Genomic DNA, 13,212 nt, shown 5'->3' with positions numbered 1-13,212 from the left:
TGCTTAATAAAATAAAGATATATTAATCATCAAATCTTCAAGATGTATAAAGATCACCCCAGATCACAATGCTAAAGAAAATTTAGTGGCAAGAAAATTATACAAATTATTGTGTAGAAAAACAAAAGTATAAAAAATGATGAAACTTATGTGAAAGTAAATTTCAAAATGATTTCAGGACATCATTTTTATAAGGGAGTCTCCAGGAAAAAGATAAAGGTTAAATTTAAAACAATAAAACTAAAAAAATTCCCCCAAAAAATTATGGTTTGGCAAGCCATATGTTAATGTGAATTAAGAACACAAAGTTTCGTTACTAATTCCGCATTAAATAGTAAAATTTATCAAAAAGAGTGCCTTAAAAAGTGCTTATTGCCACTTTAGAATACCCACAATAGTAATGCAACCTTTTGGCCTGACCTAGTATCTTGTCATTACTCAATTTTTACATTAAACTTCTACAATTAGTATCAAATTCATACCTAGAACACACAATCCTGCAAATTGTCCTGAAACTTGTCCAATTGAGCAATACTATAAATATAAATTAAACTTCTGAAAAAAGTTTATAAAGTTTACGCAAGCAAAATCAAGTACTGACTTTAAGAAGAAGTGAGATAAAACCACCACAGTGCTAGTGTCTAGTGCAAAATCTTATGACTCCCATCAAGAGATAATTAAAATTTTTTATCTTACTGAAGAAATTTAATTTTTTTCTTTATTTTTGTTCTAGACTTAATGAGTGTTCAATGAAAAAAAAAATAACTTTGTAACTCATTCCAATCTTTTTTAATTCAAGATATAAAAAGTGTCAGTTTTACTTAACCCAACCTTTACTATTGCATTCACTCTAAACTTACACCAAAAAGTTACCTAAGTTGCTAAAAGGGTAACTTTTTGGTGTTAATATAGAGCTGTTACCTTAGTTACTTGGAGTAACTAAAGTAACAACTCCTTAGTTGCTCCAACGGTGTTAAAAAGTTTCAGGATAATCTCTTAGAGTGTTAGATGGTCTTTTTTTATTTAAAATATCTTTTTTTTAGTTACACAGCTATCTTAAATATATAAATTATATAGTAATAAATATTGTATAACATAAATTGTATAATATATATATAAATATATATATATATATATATATATATATATATATATATATATATATATATATATATATATATACACACACACACACACATTTGTCATTTGTTTGGATGATGGTCCATTATAATCTCACTTAGATTCTTTAAAGTAATGCTAATGCAAAGTTTTTATAACATAGAATGAAAACTAAATTTTAATAAAATTAAGAATTGATAACAATAAGTTGATGGAAAATTTTTACTTAAAAAAATTTATTTTGGATACCTTTAATTCATTTTAGACATTTCAAACTTAGTTGTCAATATTTCCTATGAAAAGAAAAGGTGATATTTAATCTTAATAATATTTAAAAATAAGAAGTAATATTTAAAAATAGCAGCATTTAAAATAACAAACATCAATTGTAACACAAAAAATGAAAGCATACTTCATCTGAGTCTATTGTAGGAAGTAATCTAAAACAAGATAGATATTGAAAAAGAATTTTATAACACTTCAAATAAAATGACAAATGTTATAACGAAAACTCAGACACTGATGGAGAATTAAACAAAGTAGCAAATACATAATAAAGATACAACATCTAAGAAAGAAAAAAAAAAAAGGATCAAGGAGGGGAAATTGCCGATTTAAAAATAAAGATACATACGTAGAAGGAACTGATGGAATATTTTCTTCAACCCACTTTAAATCGTCTTCCTAAACATAAATGACAGACGAAAAAAAACAAAAAACAACTAAACCAGTTTCTGAGACTAAAATTAATCAAATTAATTTATTTATTAAACTATTAATTTTAATAAAAATTCTCATAACTCCAACTCTTGTAATTTGAGAGATCATTTAAATCACTTTTTAGTCCCTTCAGGGTTTAATATTTAGAATTGAAATCCTAATTATTAACATTAATTAGTTGTTCTTAATGATTGTTTATATCAATAATTATAGTATCAGTTGAACACTATGAAATTCCTTTTAATCTTTAATTATTCAAAAACTACTTGACAATTTTTTTTTGCACTTGGAAGCTAATGTGTTGATGTTTGATTGCACTTGGAAGCTAATGTGTTGATGTTTGATTGCACTTGGAAGTTAATGTGTTGATGTTTGATTGCACTTGGAAGCTAATGTGTTGATTTTTGATTGCACTTGGAAGCTAATGTGTTGATGTTTGATTGCACTTGGAAGCTAATGTGTTGATGTTTGATTGCACTTGGAAGCTAATGTGTTGATGTTTGATTGCACTTGGAAGCTAATGTGTTGATGTTTGATTGCACTTGGAAGCTTATGTGTTGATGTTTGATTGTAATGGTAATAAGTATTGGTTATTATTGGGTTAAAATGAGTAAACAAATATTAGATTAAAAAAATTTTTTTTAATTTTTTTTTCAAAATCCTTCACTATCACAAGTTGACATTTCAAAATTGGCCGGTGTTTCTCAATCATCAGTTGGATTTATAATGCGGCGATATATAAACGGACTCAATCTATTGAAGAAGCTGGAAGTGGAAAAAGAAAGGATTTAAGGACAAATATAAAGCAAAATCAATCATTTGCTCCATAAAGGCAAATCCATGTCAGCCGCAGAGAGATCTTGCGAGAAAATTAAAATGCAGCTAAGCATTTTTGATAGGAAAAGCACATAGATCTCAAGAATATAAAGCATATCATAAAAAGAAAACTCCATTGATGGAGAAATTAAAGAAATTTGTTGTTCAAAAAAGCATATTTGAAAACAATGAAACCTATTGCAAAAAGGACTTTTAACAATTGCCAGGGCAGCAATATTTTTATCAGTCAAAAATTAGATATGTTGCCAAAAAATTCAAGTATATTCAATCTGAAAAATTTGCTCCCAAGTTCCTTAAATGGCAAGTAAGCTGCTCCTTTGGTTTAAAAAGTACACCATACATTACTCATAAAACTTTGAATGTAGATTTATATATAAAAGAATGCTTAAAGAAACGTTTTTTGCCATTTATTAAAAAGCATGAAATACCCACAATATTTTGGTTTGATTTACCTTGGGGTTTTGATCTTATAGTATTGCTTGCAAGCAAACCCCAAGATTGCAAGCAAGCCCCAAGATTGCAAGCAAGCCCCAAGATTGCAAGCAAGCTCCAAGATTGCATGCAAGCCCCAAGCTGTCACAGAAATGAGATCACACCCAAGATCGATGCCTGTTCTGTGACTGGTGTATATAGTGTCATCATTAGCAAATAGAGCCACTCTAGAATTAAGAATATAATAAAGATTTATATAGATGAAGAACTGAAGAACAACACAGGACCAAGAATGCTAAATGGTAATGCTTTCTGAAGTTACTGAAATAAATATTGTATTATCTTATTATGGACAACTTTAATACTGTGCTTAGAAAAAAATGATTCAATAATATGAATAAAGAGATCACTTCTGTTAGTCTGAAATAGAAATGTTGTCAAAACTGTGGAGGATTTTAATATCGTAAAGGAATTAAAGTGAGTTATTGAATATAACTGGAATAAATAACATGAATAATATAAACTAGTGAGTTATCGAATTATTAAAGCAAATATATTTCAATAAAATATATAACTTGAGCAAAAAAAAAAAAAGATACAAAAAAACTTATCAAAAAAGTAAAATAGTTTTAGCAAAAGATGCATAGCAAAACATCACTATAAATTAGCTTAGAACAAAATGACAGCAATAAGCAAAGCCAAATAAAAATTAAACATCTAGAATCCAAACAATAATGCATCTATAGCAAAACATCACTATAAATTAGCTTAGAACAAAATGACACCAATAAGCAAAGCCAAATAAAAATTAAACATCTAGAATCCAAACAATAATGCATCTATAGCAAACAATAAACATAACAGAATAAGTTTTTTTTTTTAATGTGTCAATTTTTAAAGGTTTTTAACTTCATCTTTTGAATAGATTGTTTATTATTGTAAAATATATTTATAATAGTTGTGTGAATATACTGTTTCAAAATTGTCAGGACAAATAAAACAAATTTTATTTTCAAACAGTTTAAGTGCAACTAAAGCTGAACTTTTCAGTTTGTTAGTATATTAAGTTAATAGTAATTATTTTTTGATGTCTAATATGCAAAAGAAGGAGCAAACATACTCTACCATGTTTTGACTAGGTTAAGTTAAACCTTCCTTAAAGATTACTTCTACATAAAGAGAAGATTACTTCCATATAAAGAGAAGATGTTTTGTTAGATTGAAGACAATCTTGACACAAAGAACATTTAAATTTGGATTTAATTTCTTTTGTTATATACCAAGCAACATGAATAACAACTTGCTTTAAACTTTCACATAAATCATATTCTTTTATTTCATTTTGCAATAAAAGTAAAGCTGTTTCCGCGCCTTTTAGATATTTTTTAAAATGTGTTCACTTTTAAATAAATGTAAATTGTATTTTGTCTATAATAAAAAAAGTAGAATTGTACTTTTTAGTGAGTTTTTTAAATGCAAGTGCATTGGTTGAATAGTTTTCTGTGAATTTTAAAATTAGCATCAAAAAGATTTGTTTGACACTCTTCAATTTCAGTCATCAAACAATTTCCAGAAATCTATCAACAAAGGGTATAGAATGATTAATACCAAAATAAAAAACAACAACTCCTGAATAAAATTCTTCGTTCTCATCTTTTCCAACAAATTTACCGCCATGATAGTAAAACAATTTTATGCAAGTACATTTCATCAATTAATAAAACTGGATCTAAGCTTAATTTTTCTTCTTTTAATAAATTATAATCAAAATAAAAAAATAAATTATAATTTCAATTCTTTAATTGCTTCGATTTCACCTTGAATTAATGCTTTTAAATATGAAAATGAAGGAAAGGGAAATTGATAATGATAGAGCTATTGAAAATGATAGAGCTATATCATAAAATCAAAATCAATATGTTCATCACTATGAAATTTTCTGCCATGTAATTCATAATAATACATAAAATTATAAAATTTGCCTAAAATAATTTTTTTCTTTTTCTTTAATCTGATTTCTCATATAAGAAACTTAAATAAGAAATCTTCTAACATGCTTACACTTGTTGTTTTGACGAAACCATTGGGATGAGGTATCAAATTTCCTTTATGGTATAATTTTACATGCAGATTGGTTTCAACATTGATGCTTTCAATGTTAGTTGATAATGCTATATTTTCATTAATAACATGATAATAACGCCACCATATATTTTATTGAATAAAATAAAGCGTGTACACAAAATAAATGTGAAAGTAGAAAAAAAAGTACTCCTCAATTTTTATTTCGAACCAAGTAATAATTTTAATACAATAATATAAGAAGATCAAGCATTAAAAAAAAAAAATTATTCCTGTGGAAATCTTATAAAATTTTGAGCTTTTGCTTTAGTGGTACCCATGAGCTTGCGCACAGAATAAGAATCAAAACTATTTGATGCTTTTTTAAATAATATTTTAATATCTTTAATGTTTCTGAAAAGCTTTTTTGTTTTTTTCATTTTTCTTTTAATAATAGCCCAGTACTTTTCAATAACTCTCAATTCTAAGCAGTTTGGAGGATTTTCTGTTTTAGGCACAAATTTCACATTATTCTTTTAATACCATTCCATAGCTAGTTTACAATAATGAATTGAAGCTAAATCAGGCCAGAACACAGGTCTGTTATTGTGTGATTTAATAAGAGGTAAAAGGCGTTTTTGTAAACATTCTTTAACATATATTTGACCAGAAAGTATAGGCTGAGAAATATAAGGTGCTGATTTTTTGCCATAACTGCAAATAGCTTGCCAAATCAAAGCTTTTTTAGCGAACTTGACATGCTTTGTGTATTTAAATTTCTTATCTGCTTTTCCTCTATATTTGGCAATAAAATAAACAGCACCAGGATTTTGTTGATGATTGTACTTGATATAAGTTTTATCGTCTTCAATAATACAGAAATTTTTAGAAATAAAATTGTCATACAACTATCTGCTTCAGGTTCTTGCACTTTTTTGTTGAGTGTAAGAATGGTTGGGCACTTTTTGTGCTTTGAAAGAATGAAAACCATGCTTGTTTTCTAACTTTTGCAACAAAACTATGAGAAAATCTATATATTTTTGCGCATTCGCTTAGTGAAAGGCTTGGATTATTCTTAAAACTGTTAACCAGTTTTCTAACTAGTTTTATATCTTTAAAACCTTCCTTTCTTCCACCACCAGATTTGCGCTTGGTCAATTTTGTTTGAGAAAAATGTTTAATAACATGACTATGGTATATGGATGTATTTGCAACAATTTTGCTATCAAGTTGTAGCTACTATTAGAATTTTGTAAATATTTGTGCATAATTTTTTCTCTGCCGTCTTCTTCTATTGTCATTTTTAAAACAAATTTCAAGTTAAATTCGAAAACTAACATATTTTTTTGAAACCAAAACATGTTGTAAACAAAATACAAAACAATTAAAAAGATTTTAATACAACCACTGAAAAAAAATGACTTGCTTATTCTTTCTTATTTATTTCATGTACATGGTTTATTTTTATATATTTATGGATACAATTTAGGATACCAGTTGTCTTGAATGGAAACAAAATGGTGGCTTTAAAAAAGTGCAATCAATTAAGTCAAACTATAGTTAAACGAATAATAAGTATAAATGTTTTCTCAGTAAAACCATCTTTGGTTAAAAAATATTTATTCTTAGACATTCTAATTTCTGTGACTCTACCCTACTAAAGTTTGTATAAATAAATAAGGATTTTGTATGCTAGCATCCGAATAAATAGCAAACATATGTGTTTATATACATATACATTTATATTATATGCCAGTATTTATTAAATAGTAAATGTATGCATAAATTTATGATACATAATGTACTATAAATTTTTTCCTATGATTGATATCACCCTTCATTGATGATTTACCACCCTTTAAACACTTTAAAGTTAAATAAAAATATTTAACATTATTTGTTATAATTGAAATAAAATAAAACTTATAGTCATTTTTCATATCTAAACATAGTCATGTGATGGGCCATTAAACATAGCCAAAAATCATATGAATGCATATCATCAATATAATCATTGGAATGCATTCAAACAAGCCTTACAATAGTTGATTAAAAAGTAAAATGAACTTACTGCACGATTTCTATTTTTTACACCACTAGTGTCTTTACTTCTGTTCTTCATACCAGCTGAGAAAAAAGATTTTACATTACTTAAATGAAAGTTTATTAACATATACATATATAGTGTTAAAATCTTTTTTTCTTATTTTTATATTTAACATCTGCAGCTTCACACATGTGTGAAGCTGCAGATGTTAAATATAAAAATAAGAAAATTGTGTGATTTGGACAGGTTTCCATAATACCATTTCCTTATTTACATTTGACATTGATAATACCACTATTTTGATTACCATTCTTAACCAATATTTATAAACTCTTCCAACCCTTACCCACAATAAATTAAGGGTTTTATATCAAAGTTTTCTTTCTAATGGGTATGTTGCCTTTACCACAACTAAGGAGCCATACCTGTCTGAAACATTTTTACAAAAAATGTAGGAAATATAAAAAACATTTTTAAAACTTACAAAACGCATCTGATAATGTCATGTCATCATCTTCATCATCACTACCATCAAGGTCTAATGGTGTGAATGCATATCGTTGATTATTTATACTCGGTCGCCACAATATCATTATAACAGCTAGTATTACACCAAAAAGAAATGGCCATAAAGCCTCACTAAGCCAAATACTCCCAATATCCTAAAATTTATGCTTATGTTAAATGGAAACCATATAATAAAAAATGATGGGATCTATTTTCCAGATCGTATTTGATAAACAATAAACCTCCAAAAACAACCCAAAAATAATTTAAAAACAATCAAAAAGCCAATCAATGAAAGTATAGTAATAAATTGTAATGCAGAAAAAAACATTAAATATGTTTTCCACATTATTAAAAATTAAATAAATAAAAACTTACAACACATTCAGTGAGCTTTGCTTGTTTAATCATCCAAACCATATAAGCTAGAGAAGCTACAACAAAATCATAAAATTAATAAAAAATTATATTTTGTTAGACGTTAAAAAATGTAAAAAATAAAAACAGCGCAATCTTTAAGCAGTTAAAACTTATTGAATTTGTAAATAACTAGTAAGCAACCGGTGTTAAAATTTGACCAAAGTCGGAACCAAGTTTGTGAGTGGGCTGCATAAAAATTTATACATTTAAAGTTGTTTTTTTATTCAAAATTCATGTTATATTTGTATATATATGCATATATAATCATTATTATGATCAACATGATCATCATAATCATCATTAACATGATGATGATGATCATCATCAGGCTTTAGCCTTCCTTTTTATGCTGTTTCTCTAATATAAACAATCTAGAGCATTTTCTTTCCTTAACTAAAGCTCATTCATACAATATGTAAGGCACTTTCTTTAAGTTTTCTTAATTCTGCCACTACAATATTCTCCTGAAGCTGCTACCTCTCTACATGCTGATACCTAAATCACTTTAATCTTTTCTAACAAACGTTGTTCAATACAACGCTTTTTTTAAATCTAAGATTATGCCTCTCTTTCTTGTCTTGTTAGAGTCACACCACATATCCATCTGATCGTCATCTCTTTCGGAAAATATTACACCATATAGATACCAATGTTAATATAAATATGTAAGTATATTGTATGCCAGCATCTAAATAAAAAGCAAACATATGTTTATATCCATACTGTGTATGTACAAATGCGCATCTTGGAAGCCTTTATTCCTTTTAAAAGTAAAGGAAGCTTTTATTCTTTCTCTTCAATCTCAAGTCTCATTTTACTCCACATTTTTCACCATCTTGAGCAGTTGCTTTATTAAACCGTAATCATATGTAAAAAGGTCTTATCTGATGTTAAGCTCTGTTATTCTCAGTTTACTAAATATTGTATTTTATCTCAGATGTTAGGTTCTAGAGACTTTTAAAAAGTCTTTAACAGTGTCATTAACTAAAGTAAGTCTAACATTTAATCTCTTATTCATGGGCCTGATCTTTTTACTTCTCCCTAAAATAAGGTCCAGACCTCTAGGGCAAAGTTATTTGGAAAGAACTTTTCCTCTAACTTGACTCTTGAATCTAATGGCCATATTTTTCCTGTCACACCAGTTAAACAAATTAACCCATTGTTAAAAATCCAAATCACTCTGGTTTCCAATGCTAACGTTAATTCTCAATTAAACACTTCTACAGTTTGTGCTTCAGACAAGATTTCCACTATAGTCTTAAAAAAGTGTTTTACAGAACTCTCCTTTTCAAAAAAGTGCTATATCGCACCCGTTTTAGAAAAGGATTGTATCTCCAAAATACAAAAATAAAATTTTTATTGTCCGATATGTCTCTTTTCTATAATGGTTTTCAACACAATGGCATATACACCTTTTTTTACATTATTAATAACTCATTAATTATAAAGAATTGAAGCATAATACTTTAAGATAATATGGATGATATTCCATAGTTTTTACTGTCCAAATTTCTCATTTTTGGCAAAAATGGACATACGCCCCTTTTCTATAAGGGGTGCAATATAAGTGGTTCCAATTTATCAAAACTCTAGAAAATACTTTAAATAAAGTTTTGAGTTATGAGATTATAAAGTCATTTCTTCCTAACTGCAGTATTAAAGTTACTCTTGAAGGCCTTCGCTCTTTTACATTTTGTGTAACTTTAAGGGTACCACAAGGTTCTGGATCTTTGGATCAAGGATCTTTGCTCCTGTATTGTTTCTTATCTACAATAACAATCTTTATGGAAATTTTATGTCTGAAGTGGCTCTATTTGCTAACAACTCAACTTTATACTTTTGTTTTGACAAAAAATCTTTACTTTTTGATTGCTAAGAACAAATGGCTGATTTTTAATCTGATCTCTCTTTTGTAACAGCCTAAGGCTTGCAGTGGTTTATGGATTTAAATTCTGGACTAAAAATCCACAATTTTTGTTAGACAACAAAATTCATTTATTTACTGCAAAAAACTATTGCAATACTGTTGACAGTTCTATAATGACGAATAACAACCCTCTTACTCTCAGACAAAGTCTAAAAGTACATTGTAAATGTAATTAGACCTGCTTTATCTGTCAAGCTTGAGTCACTCTCCCATTTTTGTAATGTTGCATTTCTTTCTTTTTTCTACAAATACTATCATGGTCAATGCTAAAACTTGCTATCATCTCTATTAAGATAAACCAAAACTCATTCTTGCTTGGCTTCTTACTCAACAAGTTGCATCCTTTTACTGTATTTGTCCCTTCATGCTATAAAAACTTTTATTAATCCAGTATTTTTCTTTACACATCAAACAAAGGTTATAACTCTTACTCAGGGATGGGGAGTGCCAAAAAGGACTCCGCATTTGAAAGTCACAAAAAGATTACTTCTTCTTCGTTTTTGGTATCCAGGAGCTTTAAAATTTGAAAAAAACCTTATGGGCTACTAATGGGGAAAAAATCAAGACTTATAGGTCAGTAGAGCAATCAACCCAGAGTCCTTAGGTATAATCGCAGCAAGGACTCCAGGACTCCAGACTTAAAACAATAAGTTCCAAGCCATTTAATATCATAAGTTTTTTTCTTATAGCAAATCACTAACCAACCAACATGTTTAAAGCTTCTGGACACAAGAGACCTTAAAAAAAAAAGGTTATAAAGCCGCAGTCTTTTTGGGACTCTGCATCCCTGCTCTTACCCATCTTCATGTTTTCTTTTTTATACAACCTACAGTCTTCAGTCATTTAACCGTTTCCTAGCTTTTCGACCCTATCCTCTATTTTAAAGCAATTCATAACGTAATAATGGTTGCTTGCAACCTTGTTGGAAGTAAATTAGAGTTTAAAAATTTACAAACATATGCCAGTATTTAATAAATAGTAAATGTAAGTATAAAATTATAATAAATAAAGAGTTATAAATTTTTTTCAAGCCCTGGCAATAAACCCTTGCTAAATCGTATAATTTTGCCAGGGGCCAGGTTTACAAAAGGTCTCATTTTTAGCCAGGGCCAGGACCCTGGTCACTTATTATAATTACCAGCCTTAAATTTTCTTGTTTCATTTAATATAGTTTTTACTTTTCTCCTTTGCAGAAAACAGAAAGTTTTGTTACAATAATTAAGTTATGGCAAAATTAATAGTAATTTGATTAAAAAAGTGTACCATTTTTGTAATTTTCATCCTAACTCTAAAACTAAGGACACCATTTTTTTTATTACCTCTCAAAACTAAAGAAAAAATCATTCAATCTTATATGAAAAAATGAAAAAACAAAGAATTTTGTAGAAAACTAAAAACTGCTAGGAAAATCAATTGTCAGAAGTTTGTCTCTTGAGGTTTGAAACTTTAGCAATAAAAATTGCAAAAAACTTCTTCAAAAAAACAAAAGAATTATTTAAAGAAAAAACAAATTCCTAATCTCCTGATAAACAGTTCACACTGATCGCACTGATAAACAATTTTCAGCTTTAAACAATGAACAAAATTCATTTGCAACTAAAGTGATGAAGAATTTGTAGCAAAATCAAGAAACATAAAACTGTCATTTTACATGAAAACATATAAAAATTTTCATTCTCAAATTTTACTCAAACGAACCAAAAAAATGTGTTTAAAAATACTAATTATAAGCCAAAAGTAAATTTGAGAAAAAAATTCTTATATTGATGAGCATATCTCCTCATGAAATCTTTCAATAATTTATCATTTTTAAAGAAGTGACAGTTAACCAAACTGTAATGTGATTACATCATCCAAAGATTAGTTACTTTTATTATAGAGTATCACAGGAATATATACATATACATATATATATATATATATATATATATATATATATATATATATATATATATATATATATATATATATATATATATATATATATATAATACTTGCTATACTTGCAGTAGTGGTGTAGTGGTAAAATGCTTGCCTCATAAGCGAAAAGTTTTGAGTTCGATCCCCACCACATCCCTGGTAGTACAGCGCTCAACTTGTTTCTCTGTGCAGCAACCTTGTTCGTCGAGATTTTTGTTTTGGAGTTATAGGGTTGAGAGAGGGTTGTAAGCATAAAAAGTAGCCTCCTCGGCTGTAGTGGCCTTCTTGGCCTTAGGGAAGTGAATAATTAAAAATATATATATATAAAGATTAATTAAAATTTATCTTTGTTTAGTTATGAATGATTATAAAACATTTATAATATAATTTATTATGATTAGAAGTAAAATGTTATTAAAAGATCCTTTGTGAGATTTAGTAATTAAAAAACATTAACCATATACCGTTTATTACCTAAAACTGCAAAAATGAGTGTGTTAGTAAAGTGGCGATACAAAGTCAGCTTGACCGTGTTTTTTCTTATTCTTAATGTTCTTGTTGTTTGCACAAGAGAAGTAAACACCCACCAACAAATTATAACATCTATTATAGTAAGCGGAATCAAAGCATACATTTGAGTTTTTGAAACTACCTTGCTCTAAAAAAAAATTCAAAACAAGTTTTATTATTGCTATATTATCATAAATGAAACTTGACAACAAAACTTAAAAGAAGTTATAAAATTAAAGTTCATGATTAACAAGGTAAATATAACAAGTTCATTTTTTTAGCATTTTTAACAAAGTGCAAATAATTTTCAGATTTTTGATAACGAAAGAGAACACAGAGATAATTTTTTTGGGATCATTCAAAAGATGATTTAAAAAATGATTCAAAAGATGATTCAAAAGATGATTTAAAAGATGATTCAAAAGATGATTTAAAAGATGATTCAAAAGATGATTTAAAAGATGATTCAAAAGATGATTCAAAAGATGATTTAAAAAATGATTCAAAAGATGATTTAAAAGATGATTTAAAAGATGATTCAAAAGATGATTTAAAAGATGATTAAAAGATGATTCAAAAGATGACTCAAAAGATGATTCAAAAGATGACTTAAAAGATGATTTAAAAGATGACTCAAAAGATGATTTAAAAGATGATTCAAAAGATGACTTAAAAGATGATTCAAAAAATGATTTAAAAGATGATTCAAAAG

The 13,212-nt window shown here is 27.6% G+C and overlaps 1 protein-coding gene across 2 annotated transcripts in view; it reads right to left on the bottom strand.

Annotated features, from left to right (window-relative positions):
- The window catches only part of LOC100198744 (transmembrane protein 87B), a 52,916-nt gene that overhangs the window by 14,040 nt on the left and 25,664 nt on the right, over positions 1 to 13,212 (bottom strand). For both annotated transcript variants that reach the window (XM_065799193.1, XM_065799194.1), the window contains exons 13-19: positions 12,465 to 12,648; positions 8,102 to 8,157; positions 7,701 to 7,878; positions 7,241 to 7,296; positions 1,754 to 1,803; positions 1,532 to 1,559; positions 1,369 to 1,412 (exon numbers count right to left, since the gene is read on the bottom strand). In XM_065799193.1, the coding sequence (XP_065655265.1) occupies positions 1,371 to 1,412; positions 1,532 to 1,559; positions 1,754 to 1,803; positions 7,241 to 7,296; positions 7,701 to 7,878; positions 8,102 to 8,157; positions 12,465 to 12,648 (594 nt within the window). In that variant the 3' untranslated portion in view covers positions 1,369 to 1,370. The remainder of the gene's footprint in view (positions 1 to 1,368; positions 1,413 to 1,531; positions 1,560 to 1,753; positions 1,804 to 7,240; positions 7,297 to 7,700; positions 7,879 to 8,101; positions 8,158 to 12,464; positions 12,649 to 13,212) is intronic.

Source organism: Hydra vulgaris, chromosome 06 (assembly GCF_038396675.1).
Source record: "Hydra vulgaris chromosome 06, alternate assembly HydraT2T_AEP".
NCBI lineage: Eukaryota > Metazoa > Cnidaria > Hydrozoa > Anthoathecata > Hydridae > Hydra > Hydra vulgaris.
The sequence above is the reverse complement of the archived record's forward strand: the minus strand, read 5'-3'. Positions and strand labels throughout refer to the sequence as shown.